The sequence below is a fragment of the Embiotoca jacksoni genome, unplaced genomic scaffold, assembly GCF_022577435.1.
Source record: "Embiotoca jacksoni isolate LCO1_2020_lvr unplaced genomic scaffold, fEmbJac1.0.p SCAF_4, whole genome shotgun sequence".
NCBI lineage: Eukaryota > Metazoa > Chordata > Actinopteri > Embiotocidae > Embiotoca > Embiotoca jacksoni.
Genome location: NW_027185392.1, coordinates 2,395,253 through 2,417,599, shown reverse-complemented (window position 1 = coordinate 2,417,599; position 22,347 = coordinate 2,395,253). Strand labels below are relative to the sequence as shown.

General features: G+C 47.0%; 1 protein-coding gene across 5 annotated transcripts; it reads left to right on the top strand.

Moving 5' to 3' along the window:
- The first annotated feature begins 577 nt into the window (after nucleotides 1-577).
- LOC138208966 (echinoderm microtubule-associated protein-like 6) lies at nucleotides 578-22,297 on the top strand. Of its 5 annotated transcripts, none has more exons than XM_069167235.1 (42): nucleotides 578-2,352; nucleotides 4,018-4,177; nucleotides 4,360-4,458; nucleotides 4,538-4,606; nucleotides 4,797-4,982; nucleotides 5,196-5,331; nucleotides 6,084-6,285; nucleotides 6,376-6,513; nucleotides 7,063-7,319; nucleotides 7,860-8,069; nucleotides 8,270-8,437; nucleotides 8,587-8,693; nucleotides 8,770-8,870; nucleotides 9,088-9,274; nucleotides 9,351-9,456; nucleotides 9,712-9,805; nucleotides 9,938-10,038; nucleotides 10,233-10,435; nucleotides 10,760-10,871; nucleotides 10,969-11,096; nucleotides 11,785-11,926; nucleotides 12,039-12,191; nucleotides 12,271-12,402; nucleotides 12,508-12,596; nucleotides 12,688-12,855; nucleotides 12,953-13,154; nucleotides 13,463-13,589; nucleotides 13,667-13,745; nucleotides 13,823-13,952; nucleotides 14,020-14,118; nucleotides 15,121-15,141; nucleotides 17,605-17,778; nucleotides 18,133-18,341; nucleotides 18,441-18,598; nucleotides 19,014-19,128; nucleotides 19,216-19,404; nucleotides 19,482-19,654; nucleotides 19,732-19,894; nucleotides 20,054-20,157; nucleotides 20,687-20,840; nucleotides 20,970-21,070; nucleotides 21,154-22,297. In XM_069167235.1, the coding sequence occupies exons 1-42, from the start codon at nucleotides 2,156-2,158 to the stop codon at nucleotides 21,176-21,178; spliced, it is 5,868 nt and encodes a 1,955-aa protein (XP_069023336.1). In that variant the 5' UTR covers nucleotides 578-2,155; the 3' UTR covers nucleotides 21,179-22,297. The 5 variants fall into 5 exon arrangements, with proteins under 5 accessions (XP_069023336.1, XP_069023334.1, XP_069023337.1 ...); XM_069167233.1 differs by having other exon boundaries at nucleotides 20,937-21,070; XM_069167236.1 differs by lacking the exon at nucleotides 15,121-15,141.
- Nucleotides 22,298-22,347: the final 50 nt, after the last annotated feature.

The following is a 22,347-nucleotide window of genomic DNA, read 5'->3' as shown; positions in this document are numbered from 1 at the left end:
TTCTGTTCGCTGTCTTTTACATCTCTTTATGGTTGTTTTGTCTTTCAGGTCAGAAACATCTCCAGGGCCGCTGACGTCTTTGTCCCCTGTTCCTGTTTAGCTGTCATCACTTGCACAGATTTTCAGGAGCACTGGGTCCTGTGATAAGAAGAGATGTTTAGCTGTGATAATGTTTTCACAATGTGAAGTTATTCTATAAACCTTTTTTTTTTTTTGTGTGTACAATTTCGATCTACCCATAAAGAGAAGAATCAAGTTAAAATGTTGTTTATTAACCTCAGAATAATAAATGTCATGTATAACATAATTTAAGAACAGACAAAAACAGGTTCAGGTTTTGATCTTTTTTTCGTGAACAACTTATTCTGAATTAAAGGGGAAAGAAAAAGATCTGTAAATAAAAATTAAAAAAAACCGACAATGATTTCACGTTTATTTTAAACGTAATTTTTGTTAAATATTTTCTCAAATATCGCGTTTCCTACAGACAACAAAAAGCAGCCCGTTTTATTTTGAAAGTCATAAGAGGAAGTGGCCGTGGATGTGGTTTCCAGCCTGCCACCGTCGGTGGTCCCTGGGATTCCCTCAGATCTTCTGCTGCACCGTTTTTCTAGATTTTCCGGGCTGTTTATGACCCGCGGAGCCGCAGCGGGAGTCTGTCCGCCGGGTCGCCGCAGCAGGTGCAGCCGGAATCTGTGTGTTCGGTTCGGGCTCCGGACCCGCACCGGCGGGGATCAAGCGGCGCCGTAATCTCCGGATTTCAGCTGGAAGCACGGCGGAGGGATTTTGTGGGACTTCAGCCTCCAGACCCGTCGATGCTCGAATAAATCTGACATTTAACTGACGGAACCTGGAACACGGAGCCGCGGTCCGCTCTGAAGCTGGGACATGTGGTCCGGACAGGTGACCTTCTGAGCCCGAACCGTCCGGCGAGGTTCTGCTGGCGGTGTTCCGGTTCGGACCAGAACGTTTCCACGGAACGTTTCGTTCATTTAAACGTTCCGGTCACATTTAACGAAGCTTGTCAATAACGGAGATTCGTTCATAAAAAAATATATATTTCAGTCAAACCGAACCGACGAATCAGAATATTATTTAATAATATTAATTTATTTACGGGTTTAGCTGCATTTTTTTTAAAAACGTCAATTTTTTTTAATTAAATCTCATCATTTAACAAAACAATGCTCGACATTCAAATAAATGTATTAATGTTAAAATATATTTTAACGTGTATTTAAACTGATATTGCAGCGAGTTTAAATCAAATCTGTTTTAATAAAAAAAAAAATTACAACTCTACCTACAATAATGAAAATCTCTTTAACGTCACATCATTTCTCTTTATAACCAAAATCTGAGAGAAATATTCTTAAAACATCGTCACAACCAGAAACTGGTTTTATTTGTGTTTTAAAAAGTTTCTGCGTGATTATGTAATATTCAACAAATCCACACAGAAACACCTTCTGTTTAAACATCTGTTTAAACATCTCATGTGGATCATATTCTACAAAAAACTGAATTCTCTCAAAGTTTTGGATCCAGAAATAATTTGGATTGATTTTATATTCTGATATAAAATGGTGGAAAAAAGATTTTATTACTTTGTGTATTAAGTGTTCGATGAGTCGACAGATTCTACGAAAAGTGAAAAAGTCTTTGTGCTGTTAGCAGCTAAAATATTTGAATCACCACATCATTGAATTATAATTTAATAGATTAGTGATTTCATAGCTGAACCCGTCGACTTGTAAAGGTTCAGTCTGCAGTTTCACTCGCTCACACTAAACTCTGCAGGTCGTAAAAGGTTTCGCTCCAACGTCAGAATTCAACTTCCCGGTTTTACTGTGAAAAACAAAAAGCTTCATGAACTTCCTACTCAGTTTGAAACAGTTTGTGTTACATTGCTAACTTTAGCCGGCAGCGCCAGGCTGCAGTGTGGAATTATGGGAAGTGTAGTTGGATGTTGCTGCTGTGTTAAAGGGACTACAGTGATGGACTACAGCGCCCAGCAGCGTTAGCAGCACCAGACTCGACCGGTTTGTGGCAGCAGATGCTACATCAGAGCAGACAAACCTGCTCGGGACTCATCGCACTTCCTGCCTCAAACGGGAAGTGGTCGGTTTGTGATCCGCTGGATGTTTGAGCCGACATGGCGGATAAAACAGCTCCACGCTGCCAGCTGAGGCTGGAGTGGATCCACGGATACCGAGGCCACCAGTGCCGCAATAACCTGTACTACACAGCCGGAAAAGAGGTGGTGTACTTCGTGGCCGGAGTGGGCGTGGTCTACAACACCCGAGAACACACCCAGAAGTTCTACCTGGGACACAACGATGACATCATCAGGTGAGGGGGAGTGGTTTAGTGAAGGTGACCAACATGGTTCGTACTCTCAGGCCTCCATCGTTATTCTCTTCGTTGGGTTCTCATGTTCTCTGACGAGGACACGCCCGTCTGATCTGATTGGAAGCCTAACGATACTACGTCCCGCCCACCAATAGCTGTAACCTGACTGCACCTAAGACCTGTCAATCAAACAGACAAGGCCCCAAAAACACATCTTTTTTAAGCTTATTTTCTAATTAATAATGTTTTTTCAGATGGACCGTCAGAAAACTAATAAGGAGTGACTTTAGCTAACAACACTGAAATAACTGGTGTAAAACATTTATTGGCTTTGTATTTCATGAGAGAAGTTGAATGGGAGTCTATGGAGCCAGAGGCTTTTTGAAGCCGACCTCTACTGGCACTCGGTGGTATTGCAGTTTAAGACACCTCTGCATCGGCCTAATTTTTCAGACCTGGATGCTACGAACACTTTTATATACAGTCTGTGGTTCATACAGTTCAGATCTATAATTAACAGGAGCTAGTGAATTTTCAAAGAACAGATTTTTTTTTTTACAATTTACAATGTAAATACAAATATAGTGACGTCCTCCATATTAATAAACAAAAGGTCCTCATTCAAACTTCAGAGTGCAAATAAAACTTTGTGGTCTCCTTAAACTGCAGTACCACTGAGGACCACTAGGGGCTGTCTCCAACAGACTCCCATTGAAAAAGCATCAAGTTCTCTCCTGAAATACAAAGTCAGTAAATGTTTTCCACAAGTCATCATGGTGTCATGAGATAAATTCCCTCCTTCTAATCAGTGTTCTGGTCCTTCTGGAAATAATTCATCATTCATTACATATTAGGACTCAAACAGATATGTTTGGGGGCTGGGCTCTTTGATTGACAAGCCTGCGGTGCAGTCAGGTTTCTGCTATGGGTGGGCGGGGCATAGTGTTAGATCCACCCATCACTGGAGGCTTCACAGACCGACAGGTGACATCTCAGTTGGACTGGTCCAGAACTTTTGAACGGTTTGCGTTGCTTCGAAATATGTTCAAAAATATGTTCCTTTTCCTGCCGCTTTACAAGGACACACACAGACACAGACACACACACACACACACACACACACACACACACACACACACAGTGACAGATGTTGCAGATGTTGCTGCAGGCTCTCCTGCAGGTCTCTCTGTGACCCAGTTCTGTTCTGTCTGGTGTCACCGTGTTAAAGGACGAGATTCACCTCTGTGTGTGTGTGTGTGTGTGTGTGTGTGTGTGAGTGTGTGCGTGTGTGCGTGCGTGCGTGCGTGCGTGCGTGTCACAGTAATGACCTCATCGACCTCGTGGCGGGTTGTTAAAGACAACGTGTGTGTGTGTGTGTAGACACATTTAAATGCGTCGTCAGCCAATTACAGCTCAGCAGCTGTCCCTGTGAGGTCATGCTGAGTGATGAGGTCACTGTGTTGACAGGAAGTGGAGCAGGTTCATGCTGGTCGAATACAGAGGGATAAACAGCAGGACCTGGTCCTATATGCGGACACATCTACATGGGTTCAGTGCTGCCTCTCGTGGACACAAGATGTATAACATTTTTTATTATTACTGATGTGTCATTAACATGAAGCCTGTCTCTCTGTCTGTCTCTCTGTCTCCCTGTCTGTCTCTCAGCCTGGCGGTCCATCCAGATAAGATTCAGGTAGCGACGGGTCAGGTGGGAAAAGACCCGTACATCTGTATTTGGGACACCTACACCATGCAGACCGTGTCCATCCTGAGGGACGTCCACACCCACGGAGTCGCCTGTCTCGCCTTTGACTCTGATGGACAGGTGAGACCACAAAGAGACACAAAACCAACAGCTTCATAGAGGACAAGACATCCAACCTGTCAATCATTGTCCCGTTGGTAGCATTGTCCACTCACGTACCTTTGGTGGTGATGGGGGCGGAGCTACACAGCGGTTTAAATTCCTGGACCTCACACCTGTCTGTCTGGTTTCTGTTGACATAGCGACTGGCCTCCATTGGTCTGGACGCCAAGAACACGTTGTGCATTTGGGACTGGAGGAGAGGACGAGTCCTTGCCACGGCAACCGGGCACTCGGACCGGGTACGAGTCATCAGCGATCGACAAATCAGTCACTCGTAGTCCGAGGTCTCCTCTAACTCTGGTTCTGGTTCTCATACAGATCTTTGACGTCTGCTGGGACCCGGTTCAGTCCAGCCGGCTGATCAGCTGTGGAGTCAAACACATCAAGGTGAGACAGGCCCCGCCCCGTCGTCTTCACCTGAATACTCAGAGCTCTGAAACCTGACACCACCTGATGGTTCACAGGACGATGTTGATAGATAGATAGATAGATAGATATATACCAGAGTGAGACATCGACTGTCTCCTGTCTCTGTAACGTTGTTGGTGGTGAACACGTGTTCTCCGTTGTTCTGCAGTTCTGGACTCTGTGTGGGAACGCTCTGACGCCCAAGAGAGGCGTGTTCGGGAAGACAGGTGACCTGCAGACCATCCTGTGTATCTCTGCAGCCAAAGACGAGCTGACGTACTCCGGAGCGCTCAACGGAGACGTGTACGTGTGGAGAGGGACCACACTGATCAGGACTGTGCAGGCCGCACACGGGGTACGAATACGCAAAACAGCCGCACACGGTGGTCATGATATCATGATGACATTAGCTAACAGGAGAAACACTACTGAGCATGTGCAGTGGGTCACATCCTGGAGGCTAAAGAACTTGTTTGGCAGCATGCGATCCTTCCATTCAGATCGACTTCCTGTCCGTGTGGCGGGCTGGGCCCCTGCAGGGCTGATGGGAGATGTTGTTTTTCTGCAGGCGGGGATCTTCAGCATGCACGCCTGTGAGGAAGGGTTTGCCACCGGAGGACGGGACGGCTGCATCCGGCTGTGGGATGTTGACTTCAAACCCATCACCAAGATCGACCTGAGAGAGGCCGAGCAGGGCTACAAAGGTCCGGACCGGGTCAATCCTATTGTGATCAATCATATAATAATCAATCATACACTGATTAACTGCGGCACAGTGGTGCAGTGGTTAGCATTGTCGCCTAACAGCAAAAAGGTTCCGGGTTCGATTCCAGGCCTGGGCCTTTCTGTGACGAGTTTGCATGTTCTCCCCCTGTGCTCTCTCCGGGTACTCCAGCTTCCTCCCACCATCCAAAGACATGCGTCTCAGGTTAATTGGTGGTTCTACAAATTGCCCTTAGGTGTGAACGAGAGAGTGAATGATCTTTGTTTCCGTCTGTCTCTATGTGTTGGCCCTGTGATGGACTGGCGACCTGTCCAGGGTGTAACCCTGCCTTCGCCCAAAGTGAGCTGGGATAGGCTCCAGCCCCCCTGTGACCCTGTTCAGGATAAAGCGGGTATAGATAATGGATGGATGGATACTGATCAATCATATACTAATTATATAATACTGAATCATATTCTGATCAATCAACTGAACTGATTAACTGAAGTAAACAAAAACGAAACAGAACCAAATAAAGCAAGAAACGGTTCCACTTCCACAAGAATCACTGAAAAACAGAGACAATAGTTACCACATTAAAAACTTACCAAACATTTCTGAAACAAGGCAAAAACCTGAAAAACAGAACCTGAACCAGTTACACACGTTTGAGCTGAAGCAATTCGATGATAATTTATTGTTAATAAACAGTCCATGTCCGTCCCAGAGTGCAGAGCCTGTTTCCTGTTTCAGGTCTGTCGATCCGGAGCGTTTGCTGGAAGGCCGACCGGATCCTGGCTGGGACTCAGGACAGCGAGATCTTCGAGGTGATGGTCCGAGACCGCGACAAACCAGTTCTGCTGATGCAGGGTCACAGCGAGGGCGAGCTGTGGGCACTGGACCTGCACCCCAAACAGCCAGTCGCCGTCACCGGGAGCGACGACCGCTCCGTCAGGTCGGTGCGACCCTCCAACACCGCCGTCATCGGCAGACTTGCTACCCGAGTTTCTTCCTCACCTGTGTCTCTCACCTGTCCGCCCCTCAGGCTGTGGAGTCTTCCTGACCACACTCTGTTGGCTCGCTGCAACATGGAGGAGTCCGTTCGCAGTGTTTCCTTCAACAACGACGGCTCTCAGCTCGCTCTGGGCATGAAGGACGGGTCGTTCACTGTGCTGCGTGTCAGGTGACCCGCTTCATTTATCCCTGCCATTACTGCGGTTTCTTTTCGGTTTATTTACAAACGGTTATTAAGTTAAAAGAGAAGGTGGTTTGCGTGTGGGTTAACTAAACAGCTACTTCGGCCAGCTGGTACGTTACCCTGAAAAGAGACCCGTATGCAAGTAGGAACCGAAGCTAAACCAGGGGGCCAATCTCTTGTGTCTACCTTTGTTTGGACAAGCGTTTAAAATGACTGATATAATGGTGAAGTGTATTCAGATGCAATAGGCCTCAGTCTTAAAGCGAGCTGAACAGCCACAGGTGGAGGTGTGTGACGAAGGCATTCCACACTTTTCACGAGGGTTTGTTCCCAGTCAGCCCAAGTTATTTAGAGCGAGAAGGGGCGTCTGGGTTGTGGAGTGAGAATGAAACAAGTCAGTCTGCCATCAAAAGCATTTTGAAATGATAATTTTAAGGTAGAATAGTTTAATAATGTTACGTATGTAATGTTATAATGCTTTCATTTGTAGATGTTGTAACTGAAGAACACAAGATAACACGTCTTTTTGTACAGGGACATGACGGAGGTTGTGCACATCAAAGACAGAAAGGAGGTGATCCATGAGCTGAAGTTTTCTCCGGACGGGTCCTTCCTGGCCGTCGGATCAAACGACGGGCTGGTGGATGTCTACGCTGTTGGCCAGCGCTACAAGAAGGTGGGCGAGTGCAGCCGCTCCATCTCCTTCATCACCCACCTGGACTGGTCTGTCGACAGCCGTTTCCTGCAGACCAACGACGGAGGTGGAGAGCGGCTCTTCTACAGGATGCCAGGTATCGACTTTGTAGTCTCAGGCTCCAACATGGAAACACAAGACTTACCTTCTAGACTTGGGATTATATTTTGTACAGATGTGGAACTAGATTTGCAAGTTATCTGTCTAGACTTGTAATTTGACTTAGGACTCACCTGTCTGGACTGGGGACTTGTGTTGGGACTAGGCCAGGACCCGAGTGAGGATTTACATGTGAAGAATTGGGACTATACATGGGACTTAGCTTTCTAAACTGGGGACTTGCCTTGGGACACGCTTTTCTGGACTTGAGACTTGACTTGTGACTCACCTGTCTAGATTTACCCGTCTGAATGGAGACTTTTTTTCAGACTGCCAACTAACTTAGGTCTCATCTGTCCAGACTTGGGACTTACCTTTCTGGACTGGGTCTTACCTTCCTGGACTGGGGTCTCACCTGTCTAAATTTGGGACTTACCTTTCTGGACTGGGTCTTACCTTGGGACTCACCTGTCTACATTTGGGACTCACCTGTCGGGACCTGCTGGAACTCACCCACCCCCCTTTCCATTTCTTGCAGCAGGGAAACTGGTTCCAAAAGAGGAAGCGAAGGGGATCCACTGGATGACATGGACGGGTACTGTTGGGCCGGAGGTCAACGGCATCTGGCCCAAATACTCCAACATCACCAACGTGAACTCTGTGGACGCCAACCACAGCAGTGCTGTGCTGGTAACAGGCGATGACCTGGGCCTCGTGAAACTCTTCAGGTTCCCCTGCCTGAAGAAAGGTTGGTGATCTCCTTTGTTCCACAGGAAAGATTTTTAGTAAGAGTCCAAAATGTCTTTGTGGTGTGAGTCCTTTATGATGGATGTGGAAGTGTGAGTTTTACTTATTAGTGTAGTAGTGTTCTTTTGTTTCTTAGTTACCAGACAACTCCTTTTATTTCTAACAGTTGTTAAACTGATAACGATCATCTTCATCAAACAGGGGCCAAATTCAAGAAGTACATCGGTCACTCTGCCCATGTGACGAACGTTCGCTGGTCCAACGATCTGCAGTGGGTTGTCAGCACCGGTGGCGCCGACCACGCCGTCTTCCAATGGAGGTTCCTGCCTGAAGGCGTCATGAATGGTGTCTTGGAGCCCCTCCTCCAAGGTGATTTATTCCAGATACAACAATACTGGCTCACAAAATCCCCAAACCTCTTTTTTACCTTGTGAACAATCTGTAAGTCACCATTTATTGTCCCTAATCGACCTCGTCATGGCCCTGACATAAATTTTCTTCCTGCTTCGTGTCCTCAGAGGGTTATGCTGACTCCAACAGTGGAGAGTCAGACTCGGACGTGTCTGACGTCCCGGAGCTCGACTCGGACATCGAACAGGAAGCTCAGACCAGCTACGAACGTCAGGTGACCAGGAAACAAATGCTATAACTTGCTGTAAATAACCTGTCTGTCTGTCTGACTCACCTGTCTCTGCCTGCAGGTGTATAAGGAGGACCTGCCGCAGCTCAGGAAGAAGCTGATTGGTTCGCTGAAGCGGCAGAAAGCTCCGGAGGAGGGGCTGCGTTTGCAGTTTGTTCACGGGTAGAAAGGAACACTATCAAATATCACAACTGAAACCAAATACGCTTCACACAGTCACGGGGCCGAGCCTCTCATTATTTGTTATCCCTTAATCACCTGTATCAATCGTCATCATACATCAGTGTCTCTAAACAATCCCCTGAAGTCTCCGTTTTTATATCAATAAACCACCATTTATGACCTTTATCGTGGCGATGCTGTTTCTTGTTTCCTGCAGGTACCGTGGCTTTGACTGTCGTAACAACCTGTTCTACAGTCAGGCGGGGGAGGTGGTGTACCACGTGGCCGCGGTCGCCGTCGTCTACAACCGGCTGCAGCACAGTCAGAGGTTTTACCTCGGCCACGATGACGACATCCTCAGCCTCGCCGTGCACCCGCTCAAAGACTTTGTTGCCTCCGCACAGGTACACCCAGCTAATCAGAGCACAGCATGCTACTGTCGGACTGTCTGTGATTTTAATTTGCTATCTGTGCGTTCAGGTGGGCAGAGACCCGGCCGTCCACGTCTGGGACATCCAGACTCTGAAGTGTCTGTCGCTGCTGAAGGGACACCACAGCCGAGGAGTGTGTGCCCTGGACTTCACAGGTACATGCACCGCGCACTGCGCCATTCAGGATCCCAGAGTCAACATGTGTTCATCACCTGTAATCCTTAAAACAACATTAGTTATCTCTGAAGCACAATTTTGTCTCCATAGATCACCTGTGCCTTTGTATCTCTTTGTATATTTTTATTTCTTTGTATTTCTGTATCTCTGTCTCTTTGCATCTCTGCATCTTTGTGTGTCTGTTTCTCTTATTGTCTCTGTATCTCTGACTCTTGTGTCTTCGTGTGACTCAGCGGACGGGAAGAGTTTAATCTCGGTGGGAATTGATGAATTTCACTCTATCGTCATTTGGGACTGGAAGAAAGGAGAGCGACTGGCCAAGGCCAGGTAGGCACACCTGGATACAGTCAGATAGTCAGTTAGAATCCACAAAGTGTTATGTTAGAAACACAACACTTTGGTTTTCCATGAGTTGAAGTAAAAGATCTCAGACTTATGTAATTTATCTGTGTCCTGCAGGGGTCATAAAGATAAAATATTTGTGGTGAAGAGTAATCCCTTCAGGATGGACAAACTGGTGACTGTGGGGATGAAACACATCAAGTTCTGGCAACATTCAGGTACATTTTGTTTTAACCTTCCCCTGTTAAATGAATGACCTTGTTTAAAGGTTCAGGAGGCCCCGCCCTCTTTTATTATCTCTGATGTTCACTGGGTTTATTTATTTCTTGATCATCACTGCCAGAGTACAGCTGTAAAACAGTCCTTTTCTGAGTGAATGAATCTGTCTGACACGTCTGTCCCCGTCCTGCAGGTGGCGGTCTGACGTTCAAACGGGGGATTTTCGGGAACCTGGGAAAGCAGGAGACGATGATGTCAGCATGTTACGGTCGATCTGAGGACCTGGTCTTCTCCGGAGCCACGAACGGAGACGTCTACATCTGGAGGGACACGACGCTCATCAAGACCATCAAAGCCCACGACGGCCCCGTGTTCGCAATGTGCTCCCTGGACAAGGTGACAGATCATCCATCCATCCATCCAACCATCCAACCATCCATCCAACCATCCATCCATCCATCCATCCAACCATTCATCCATCCATCTGTCCATCTAGATAAAATATGCATTCTATATTTTTACAACTTTATGAATTTATTTCTCGAAACATTAGAAAAAGTTGAAGATTACATTGATTACTTCTATTTTGATTTTACCGGTTCTGGCCTTCCATACTTTTAAAGTTTTTCAAAATAAAAGTGGACTAAGACAGAGATACAGTAGATAAACATTTCCGTGCTGTGAAGGTCGGTGATGACGTTTGTTTTTGTTTGTTTCCAGGGTTTTGTGACAGGGGGGAAGGACGGCATCGTGGAGCTCTGGGACGACATGTTTGAGAGATGTTTGAAGACGTACGCCATCAAGAGAGCCGTCCTGTCCCCGACCTCTAAAGGTTTCACACCACCGCTCTCAGTCTTTATATTTGCTTCTGTTGTATCACAGCGTCTGAGGTCTGTATTGTTTGATGTCTTTGTGTGCTCTCTGATCAGGTCTGCTGCTCGAGGACAACCCGTCCATTAGGGCCATCACTCTGGGTCACGGTCACATCCTGCTCGGAACAAAGAACGGAGAAATCCTCGAGATCGACAAGAGCGGACCGATGATGCTGCTGGTTCAGGTGAGCCCGAAAGACAGAGGTCCGTTTGACAGCACTCTGATACCAACACCAGCATCCACCGGCATGGATGGATGGATGGTTCCATGGCAGAATCCACATCGTCCCTCCAAGGTCGATTCAGTCAGAGCCTCCTTTCCAGATACTCTGAGCATCTGGTCGGTGCTGCTCCCCCCCGGGTACCTCTTCAGGGTCTGGTTCCAGAACCCATCTACAGTTAGTATTAGTCCACCTCCTGCACCAGTTCTAGCTCGTCCACTTCAGAGAGGTGACATTTCATGTCTCTAGAACTCTTCTATGATGCCATGGGTCGGCACACCCAGCGCCCCGTCTTTGGGTTCAGGTCAACTTTCCCAGCATACATTGGGCCCGTATGATGGTGACCCCATGTTACTTCTTCAGGCTGTGCCTCACTGGGCCCTCTGGGTCAAGGCGCAGGTCTGCCTCCAGGACGAGGCTCAGGAAGTTTTGGTTCTGTAAGGCTGCATTTATCCACTAGTTCTGGACCAACATCCTTCGGTCGATCCTGCCACGGGCTGTTGCCCCCGACAACACAGTGCCCAGGATCACAAACCCTCCACCATGCTAAGAGGGCGGTTCTCTCAGTTATCCACATGGAGAACAGAACCTCAGCATCTCTCTGCTTCATCACAGGTACATGTTGACCCTGTATGTACTGTGTTGTGTTCAGGGTCACATGGAGGGGGAGGTGTGGGGTTTGGCGGCTCACCCTCTACTTCCTGTCTGTGCGACCGTCAGTGACGACAAAACTCTGAGGATCTGGGAGCTTTCAGTCAATCACCGCATGGTCGCTGTCCGCAAACTAAAGAAAGGTGAGATGAACAAATACAAATACTCTCTTGTATAATATGCATCTGTACACCTGCCTGTTACCTGTGTCTCACCTGCCTGTTACCTGTTTCATACCTTCGTGTTTCCTGTCAGGTGGGCGGTGCTGTGCCTTCTCTCCGGACGGTAAAGCTCTGGCAGTCGGTCTGAACGATGGCAGCTTCTTGGTGGTGAACGCTGATACCCTGGAGGACATGGTGACCTTCCACCACCGCAAAGAGCTCATCTCAGACATCGGCTTCTCCCAAGGTACCTCAACTCACCACACAGGTGTGACCCAGGATGGAGGTGATTGGTCAGTCGGTGACGAGTCCAGTGTTTGTTTCAGATGCGGGGAAGTATCTGGCTGTGGCTTCCCACGACTCCATCGTGGACATCTACAACGTGCTGACCAGTAAGAGAGTTGGCATCTGTAAAGGAGCTGGAAGCTACATCACTCACATTGACTGGGACTCGAGAGGTGAGCGCTCACCTGTACTGCTTTAACCGCTAACTGTTAGCTATAAAGGCTAACGCATGTCTGTCCAATCTGTTTCCTGACTCTTCCTGATGTTTTCCTCGACAGGTAAACTGCTGCAGGTGAACACTGGAGCTAAAGCGCAGTTGTTCTTTGAGGCGCCGCGAGGACGCAAACAGAACATCAGTGTGGCTGAGGTCGGAGACACAGCGAGATTTTACTTCTTTGGTCCGAGTTGTTTTCTTTAAGTCTTCTTGTTCATCAGAGTGTTTTCGTTTGTGTGTCCAGTTTGAGAAGCTGGACTGGGCGAGCTGGACGTCGGTTCTTGGTCCAACCTGTGAGGGAATATGGCCAACACTCAGCTTCGTTAACGCCACCGCGCTAACCAAAGATCGCAAACTGCTTGCCAGTGGAGACGACTTCGGCTTCCTCAAACTGTTCAGCTTCCCGTCCAGGGTGAGCCAGGAAAAGAAGTCATGAAGGGAATTTTACTCTGAATCAGTTCATGTTTTCTCCTCTTTCTAACTTTGCTCTGTACACGTTCTAACCTCAGGGCCAGTTTGCCAAGTTTAAGAAGTACGTGGGTCACAGCACCAACGTGACAAACGTACGTTGGTCCAATGATGACTCCATGCTGCTGTCGGTGGGCGGGGCCGACACCGCACTGATGATCTGGACCAGAGAGCCACCAGGTCACAAAGAGAGCAAAGCTGTAGACAGTGAGGAGTCAGATGACGACACAGAGGAAGATGGAGGTAACACAGTCCAAACTAACCTCAGAAACTGTGAGGCACCTAAACAAGTAAAGGATCTACCTGTAGAGGTCTGGAACTAGATGCAGAGGTCAGGAACTATCTGTAGAGTTCTGGAACTAGATGCAGAGGTCAGGAACTATCTGTAGAGGTCTGGAACTAGAGGCACAGGTCTGGAACTAGCTGTAGAGGTCTGGAACTAGTTGCACAGGACAGGAACTAGCTGTAGAGGTCTGAAACTACCTGTAGCGGTCTGGAACTAGATGTTTATCTGTAGATGCAGCTGTGTGATGGACATGTTGTGCCTTCAGGATATGACAGTGACGTGGCCCGGGAGAAGGTGGTGGATTACGTCACCAAGATCTACTCGGCCAGCATCAGGAACATGTCAGGAACTAAACCACACCTGCAGCACAAAGAAGTTCCTGTGGAGGAGAGGTAGCATGCTCACGTTATTACACGTCTTCTATGGAGTTCAGACGCAGTCCGTCGTTAAGGTTGGTCCTTCTTTTCAGGCCTCCTGTGAGCCGAGCTGCACCGCTGCCAGACAAATTGTTGAAGAACAATGTGACCAAGAAGAAGAAAGCGTTGGAGGTCAGAACGAGACGTCTGGTTAGCATCAGTCTGCCGACAAGTCTTCACTTCTAACAACAGTTTTTTTTCGATGTTAGGAGCTGGTGTTGGAGCATGTCTTTGGTTACAGAGGCTTCGACTGTCGCAACAACCTGCATTACCTCAATGATGGTGCTGACATCATCTTCCACACCGCCGCCGCCGTGGTCATCCAGAGCCTGTCCGCCGGTCGGTAGAACTCTGTCAGACCTTCTGTTGTTGTTGACCTCACACTCACTGTTTCTTGTCCTGACAGGAACTCAGAGTTTCTACCTGGAACACGCCGACGACATCCTCTGTCTGACGGTCAACCAGCATCCCAAATACCAAAATATCATCGCCACTGGACAGATCGGTGAGTCCCAGACCGAAACCGGAACAGACATGTCTGAGCCCTGAAATTTAACTGTTGCGCAAGTCTCCTAATGTTCTGCAACCAACACGTCTGCAGTTTGGCCTCTTGAATGAGCTACAAACATTTCTCCCTGAGGAAGGAGAACACACATCTGCACTAACACAGCTAACACACAAACATGCTGACACGCCTGCAGCTCTGCTGAGTCAGCAGCTGATGTCAGTCAAGTCCATAGACTGCATATAAAAGTGGACGTAGTGTCTGAAAAATGAGGCCGATACAGGAGTGCCTTAAACTGCAATACCACAGAGTGCCACTAGAGGTTGACTCCAAAAAACCTCCAGCTCCATAGACTCCCATTCAACTTCTCATTAAATACAAAGTCAATAATATTCCTCCACCAGTTATCTCGGTGTTGTTAGCTAAAGTCGCTCCTTCTTATTCGTTTTCTGGAGGTCCATCTGAAAATAATCCCGTTATTAATTAGTAAATAAGATTAAAAAAGATGCGTGTCTGTTTGATTGACAGGTCTGTGGTGCGGTCAGGTTACAGCTATCGGTGGGCGGGATGTAGTATCGTCAGGTTTCCAATCAGATCAATCAGATCCACCACTCGCTCCTCCCCAGCTTGTCCAAATATGGTCACTTCCTGCTCCAAACCGCTCCGAACTAGCAAGATGATGACGGACAGAATCTGAACTGGAGGCTTCATAACATTCACAAACCAAGGGGTGACCTCACTGCTGGTCGATACTTGGTCCTGTCACTACTGACAGGAAACCAGAAAAAGCTTTTATTTTGTAAGACCTGCACAGAAAAGCAGGTCTCTAATTGTGAAGTGTGATGATGTTGAAGGATGGAGAACTCAGCTGTTACAACAGATTGCAGATTAGATTTATTGATCACCGTGTTATTCTCATGCATGACCTGGCTGCTCTCTGCCCATCGCACTTCTTTTCTTTTTCACTGCTTCCTCATTGTCACCACCTCACCTCATCACCAGGTGACATCACTGATCTGCCAGGTAAGTCTGCGCTCACCTTCCTCATCACTCATCACCATTCTATTCACACACACCATTCATGTCATGTGGAGAGTGTGTAACGTGTTGTTGGCTCTCGCTGTGTAGAGGCGGAGGTGTCCGGTGAGTACCAGGAATCTGGATCCGGTTCAGGTGTGGTCTGGTTCTTCTGTTTGTAGCTCCGCCCTCCCAGCAGACTGTGTGTCAGAGACCATGCCTGCACTGATGTGGAGTCACATGAAAACACATTCTCACTAAACTCGACCTTTCAAAACAAATGACTTCCTGTGATTCTCCCTTTCTTCATAGATTTTCAAAATAAAAGTAGTAGTTGGAAGATACTTTTATTGATTACAGAACAACAGCATCATTTATAAACTTTTAACTTCACATATTTGCAGCTTGGTATAACTCTGAGAGCTGCGTTTGTGTGACAGATGTCCACACACCAGGGGGCGCTGTAGAGACGGGTAAATTCTTTCTGTATTGTTTCATCCACAACGTTCACATTAGCAATGTTGGATATTAAGAACCTAAGAGAAGGGATTTAAAACAATCACCCAAGCTAAATTTTCTCAGCCGCAGTCTAAAGCTGGTTTCGTCTTGTGAATCTCTTCAGTGATTTCCAGACAGTTACCTCCTGTCAGACCTGTAACTACAAACAAACATCAGTGTGGATGTAGAACCTACAGTGTTTTCAGGTGTCTCCGCAGCAGTGTGAGCATGGCTGTAGGAAACCAAAGCAAGTCAGACTCAGAACAGAACCTTGCTTCCTGCTTCTTGTCAGCATGTTAAACAAGCCTGGTTGTTTCCTGTGTGTGTATTTGTGTTTTCGTGGTAAGACTGTGATTCAGAGGACACACATTCTCTCTTAAAGCTTCACTTGGATCTGTTGTGTTTATGCGGAGGACACGACAGTCTTTGTGCAGTGATCCTGTTCTGTTGACCCTCCACAGCCGTGATCACACAAATCTGTCCAACACGGGGACCGGACATGTTTCCATGACGTTCCCTGTAGATGCTCGTGACCATGGCGACCCTGATCTTCTTATCGGGGCTCTTCCTCTTTTACTTTTTAACGTTAGTTTCTCTTTTTGTTCTCAGCGGTTCTATCTCTGCACTTTTACAACTCTGCGGTTGGCGACTTTGACTTTAAACATCAGAAGGAAGGTGTTCAATGTGATCATGGTCAGAAGTGTCAATAAAGTTCACCCTAAAAGTATGAACACAGGATGGATTGAAAAAGAACTCTGAATCTAACTCAGTCGCTTACCAGTCCTGTTGAACCAGCATGTCGGTACCAGTTTCCGCCTCCTCCTGAACCAAATGGAAGTACTGAATAATAGAATATGGTCCATCAATTGGTCCCCTACCGGTTTTTCTCCCCCCCAAACATCTAAATCTCAGCTTGTTCCACCCGATACTCAGCATCTCCAGTTCTCCTTTAGTTGCTCCATAGGTTACTTCATTCTCTGGTGTTTTGCTACCTTGATTCCATGATTCTGTGTTTCCCTTTTTTCCCGTTCCTCTGTTTGTTGGTTTCTTGGTTCCTCTACTACCTTAGTTGTTTATTCCATAGGTTCCTCATATCCTTGCATGTTTGTTCCACAGTTCCTGATAAATAACAAAAAAGTTCTTTGGTGTTTTGGTTCTTTAGGTTCCTGGGAAGACTAAAGTCCCTGGTATCTTGATGCCTTGGTTCCTTGGCTGTCTTAGTGCCTTTAATCCCTGGATCCTTGGCTCACTGATACTGTTTTTCTTAGCTTCCATGGTCCTATCATTCCTCTGGTTCTTTACCCACATACTGACTTAGGTTCTTGGGTCCACAGTTGCTAGTTCCACAGAACCTCAGCTCCTTAATGTTCTGATTATTAGCTTCCTTGGGCATAAGATTCATTAGTTTCTTTTGTTACCTTTATGTGTAAGGTCCTTGGTTCCACAATTGCTAGAATCCTAATGACATGGATTGCTTAGCACCTTATTCACCTGGTCCTCTGGTTCGTTGGTGCCTGGGAAATTGTATGTCCTGCGTCCCAGGAACCAGAGGTCTTAGAGGCTTTGGGTCCTGGGGTATTTGAAGCCTTGGCTACTCCGTAATCTTAATGCCTTTGGTCCTTCATACCTCTGTTCTTGGGATCCTTGATACCAATGAACCTTTGATCATTCAGGTCTTTGGTTCCACAGTGACAAGGATGCTAAGGACTTTGACTACTATCTTGGGAGTACCTTTGGTAGTTAGGTAGTTACCTTTGGTTTCTTGGCTCTTGGGCTACCTGAATGCCTTAGGTCCATCCTTCTAGTTGTAGTGATTCTTAGCTTCCTTTGACCTGTGGTTCTTTACCTCCAGGGGTACCTCAGTGCCTCAGGTCCACGGTTCCTTGGATGCCTCGGGCCTGGCCTACTTGCAGCCGTGGTTCTTTGGTTGCTGAGCTTTGTGGTTTCTATGGTTTTGGTCTCTTCCTACAGGCCTTGCCCCATCCATCCATGTTTGGGATGCCATGACCAAGCAGACACTGTCCATTCTGCGTTGTTCCCACGCTAAAGGTGTCGGCTATGTCAACTTCAGCGCTACAGGAAAGCTTCTGCTGTCTGTGGGGGTGGAGCCTGAACACACCATCACAGTGTGGCGGTGGCAGGAAGGTACCAAACTTTTCTCTCACATTAAAAAAAATGCTCCTGAAGGACAAGAGGTTGTTGTGTTCTCTCAGAAAGTCCGGTCCAGTTGTCTCATTTTATGGATTTAGTACTGCACTGATCTAAAAGAAACAATCACAGTAATAATGCAGCTGAACCTGCTGTTGAATGAGGTCTCCTTTGAAATGAGACTAAAGTACCAGAAGAAGTTATAAATTACAATATTCAGAGGAAGAAGTATTGTAAAGACATCCTCTTTTTAAATCCTAAACTCAAAAGACCTTCAGACTAAAACAAAGCAAACAGAATACTACTATGTATATACCATAGATTGAACGTGACCTCTGACCTCCCTGCCAGGCACCAAGGTGACCAGTAAAGGTGGCCATGCTGAGCGGATCTTTGTGGTGGAGTTTAGACCAGACTCTGATACACAGTTTGTGTCAGTGGGAATCAAACACATCAAGTTCTGGACTCTGGTTGGAGGTTCGCTCGTGTACAAAAAAGGTGTGATCGGCTCGGTGGAGGACGGCCGCATGCAGACCATGCTGTCTGTTGCATTTGGTGCAGTAAGAAAGGCTGATTTCAAATCTGTGGTTCTCTTCATGAAATATATATAAATCCCCAGTTTTACGAATTTGTTGTAACCTAACGTTTGTCTGATCCAGAACAACTTGACGTTCACCGGTGCGATCAACGGAGACGTGTATGTGTGGAGGGAGCACTTCCTAGTGCGAGTGGTGGCGAAGGCGCACAGCGGTCCCGTCTTCACCATGTACACCACGCTGAGGGACGGACTTATTGTGACCGGAGGGAAGGAGCGACCGTGAGTAATTTATATGTCACATAAAGGTCCCACAGCCCTTCAACACACCTGTCTGGGTACCTTTTCATTGACAGGTTGACCTTTGAAAGACAGACGGTACTCAGATTCTTACTGCTCTGGTCCCTATAGGTTAACTTTTAAAATCTTCATATCAGTTGTTGTGGAGATGTTTGTGTGCCTCAGCTTCGTTTGAGGTCACTCTGGGGTCAATTCATGGATCTCAGGCTGGTTCTAGTTTATCTGCATCCCTACTGGCCTCGGTACATAGGCCCTGTAACCAGACGGGCCATCTGCCAGGTGAGGGGTGTGGTCCCCCTTGGTAAAGACCAGGGTCAAGGCGGATACATTGTGGGAATCCACCACTCTATGAATGCCTTTGAATTTGAGGTGAGTTATGTTTGTTGGTGTTTAACAGGACTAAAGAGGGCGGCGCTGTGAAGCTTTGGGACCAGGAGATGAAGCGATGCAGAGCGTTTCAGCTGGAGACCGGCCAGCCTGTGGAGAACGTCCGCTCCGTCTGCAGAGGGAAGGTACGATCCGCTTCACCACGATCACAACTTCCATGGTCCACTGCTAGTTTGGGATTTTTGACTTTCCGACACATCTCTTCGATTCAGGGTAAAATCTTGGTGGGAACCAAAGACGGGGAAATCATAGAGGTTGGAGAGAAGAACGCTGCCTCCAACACCATGATCAACGGACACACTCAGGGAGGGATATGGGGTTTGGCAACTCACCCTTTCAAAGACGTCTTCATCTCTGCCAGCGATGATGGGACCATCCGGATATGGGACCTGGCTGATAAGGTAGAGGTTTGAAGCTGTGAGACTCTGCTGCATTCACGTGGTACAACACGCTACTGTAATCCTGCTTTCTGTGTTAGAAACTCCTGAACAAGGTGAGTTTGGGTCATCCTGCCAAGTGCACGTGCTACAGTCCTAACGGAGAGATGGTTTCCATCGGCATGGAGAACGGAGAGTTCATCGTCCTGCTGGTCAACTCGCTTACCGTCTGGGGCAAGAAGAGAGACCGCAGCGTCACCATCCAGGATATTCGGTAGGACATCAGCTGTTGGCTCTTCTGTGGTGTACTTCAATCAGCTACACTTACTGGTGGGGTCTCTTGTGGTTCAGGTTCAGTCCAGACAACCGGTTCCTGGCGGTGGGTTCGATTGACAGCGCTGTGGATTTCTACGACCTTTCTCTCGGACCGTCACTCAATCGGATTGGTTACTGTAAGGACATCCCCGGCTTCGTCATCCAGCTCGACTTCTCTGCTGACAGCAAACACATCCAGGTCAGAGGAGTTAAGCCTTATTGAGTCCTGACACAGTCACTGAAGTGGGTTTGATCTCGGTGGCCTTGTTGCTGTGACCTCTGACCTTCTTTTTGTGAGGCTCAGTGAAAGTCTTCAAGAGGAGAATTCATTATCAAATGTCTTTGATTTTCCCGCCAGGTGTCCACCAGCACCTACACTCGCCAGGTGCATGAGGTCCCCTCGGGGAAGATCGTCACGGAGCTGACGGTCATCGAGAGGATCACCTGGGCAACCTGGACCAGGTGAGGCTGGCCAGCAAGTTCAGGTGCTGCTGTAAGGTGTGAGAGCATATCACACTGGGAAGTCTCTGTACAATGCTGTGTTAGAAACATGGATGGATTACTGACGGGACCTACGGACCGCTGGGGCCCCGGGGTCAGGAGGGCCTCCCGAAGTCAGAGATCCAGTTTCAAGAGATGGGGGAAGTTTGTTGATGGGAAGTCAATCAAACGTCTTCAAAGAGACATAAAACGTCCATGAAGACAAACAGAATGAAACAAAGAGAAACAAAACGACCACAGCAGAGATACAATACTAAAATGTGATTTGTGTTGTGGTGTTTTGTAGGAGGGGGTGTTTTACATGTCTGTGCCCATTGGCTGATTGTTAGGGAACTAACAAGGTACATAGTGGGAGGTATTGTGCATCAATAAGAAACACAACATAGAGCTTAGAGTGTAGTCTAGGACCAGGTCTTTAGACTTGAGGGAACATATTGTAGATCTTCAAGAAGACACTGCGGGTTACTGTGTTTGTGTTGTGCTTTCTTAGCATCCTGGGCGATGAGGTTCTCGGTGTTTGGCCTCGTAACGCCGAGAAGGCCGACGTCAACTGTGTTTGTGTTTCTCACGGCGGCCTCAACCTGGTGACCGGAGATGACTTCGGCCTCATCAAGCTCTTTGACTTCCCCTGCTCCGAAAAATTTGTGAGTGAACTTCACACGATATTAAATTCTCGCAGCTTTCTGAAACTTTTGTTTAGACAAGTCCCAAAATGATAAATGCGGATTTCTGTCCATCAGATCACTTCATCACCTCCTTCTGATGTTTTCCAGGCGAAACACAAGCGCTATTTCGGTCACTCCGCTCATGTGACCAACATTCGCTTCTCCTGTGATGATAAATACGTCATCAGTGCCGGCGGCAGTGACTGCAGGTAAATTATATCAAACTTCTCAGGACAGTGTTTCTGTAGTTTTTGCGTTACTTACGTCTTTTCCTGGTATTTTTTCTCTGCAGCCTGTTTGTGTGGAAATGTCAGTGAAGTGTCTGGACTCCACCTGGACCCTCCACCCAGACCCTCCACCCAGACCCTCGTTTCCTGTGATGCTGCACTCAGCTGACTCTACAGTCTGTGAACCTCGAGGACCAGAAGACTGAGAACGACCGGCAGACTGAACTGACCTCCGATCAGTTCATTGATATTCACCGGGAGTCGAACCTGTGATCAGTTTCAAACATGTGACGCAGCTCTTCTTGTACATTCGATGTGAACCAGACGTTTAAGTTTCGGGTTTTTGTCGTGAACTTTCTGGCTGTTTCATGTAGCGGTGTTTTGTGCCTTTTTCACAAACTCTGACCAAACATTTGATACGACTTTATTTCTAATCGTGGTGCTATGAAACGTGAACCATGTAGGGCTTTTACACATGTGGATGCTGAAAACTGTTGTTGTGAATCTTGTTGTGTCTGATGATGATTATGATGATGCAGTCATCACTCAAGTTTAAAAACAGATGAAGATGGATCAATGTTTGATCCCAGTTATTAAAAACTGAACATAAATAGAAAATAGTTTGAATAAAAAAGAATTCTACCTCAAAACACACTGAAGTGAAACTGAGTTAAACGTAGATGTATTTATGGTAGAAAATATTTATTCAAAAGAGACTTTTATGTTTGTGTAGACTTTTACATCCACAAGGTGGCGCTGTGTTCATTGTCTGCTGAGGAAGCTCAATGCTGCTGTTTAACGTCTGAACGTGGATTTAAAGGGAAACTGAGCCGTTCTTTAATCTGCTGATCTACGTGTTCATGTAGCGTTTGTAAAAATTATCCAAAGAAAACAGAGATTCTTCTGCGGCCAAACACAAATCAGAAAAGATCTCTTTGTTTTTACGGATAATTTAATGACTTTGGGTCGTGCTAACTTCGCACCCGCTGCCTCTGTTGGAGAAAAAACAACGTAGACATCTCGATGAGAACATCCGAGTAGAGTTGGAGTCGTAAATTCTCTGTTTCCCAAACAGAGGTGAGAAGTGCGAAGTTAGTTAAAACCCAATGTCACGAGGTTCACCTCTGTTCTGACAACTCGGCTGAAAAATGCCAAATTAGAATTAAACTGAATAAAATAATAAAGAAGAGCACAAAACAAATGCTGTGCTGCAACAACATGCTGTACTGTGTTCTCTGCTGCACATTGAAACAGACGGT

Coding starts and splice junctions, on each gene's coding strand:
- LOC138208966 (XM_069167233.1), top strand. CDS start 2,156: ATGGCGGATAAAACAGCTCCACGCTGCCAGCTGAGGCTGGAGTGGATC. Junction 4,607..4,796: donor GTGGAGTCAAACACATCAAG/GTGAGACAGGCC, acceptor GTTGTTCTGCAG/TTCTGGACTCTGTGTGGGAA. Junction 12,192..12,270: donor AGACATCGGCTTCTCCCAAG/GTACCTCAACTC, acceptor TGTTTGTTTCAG/ATGCGGGGAAGTATCTGGCT.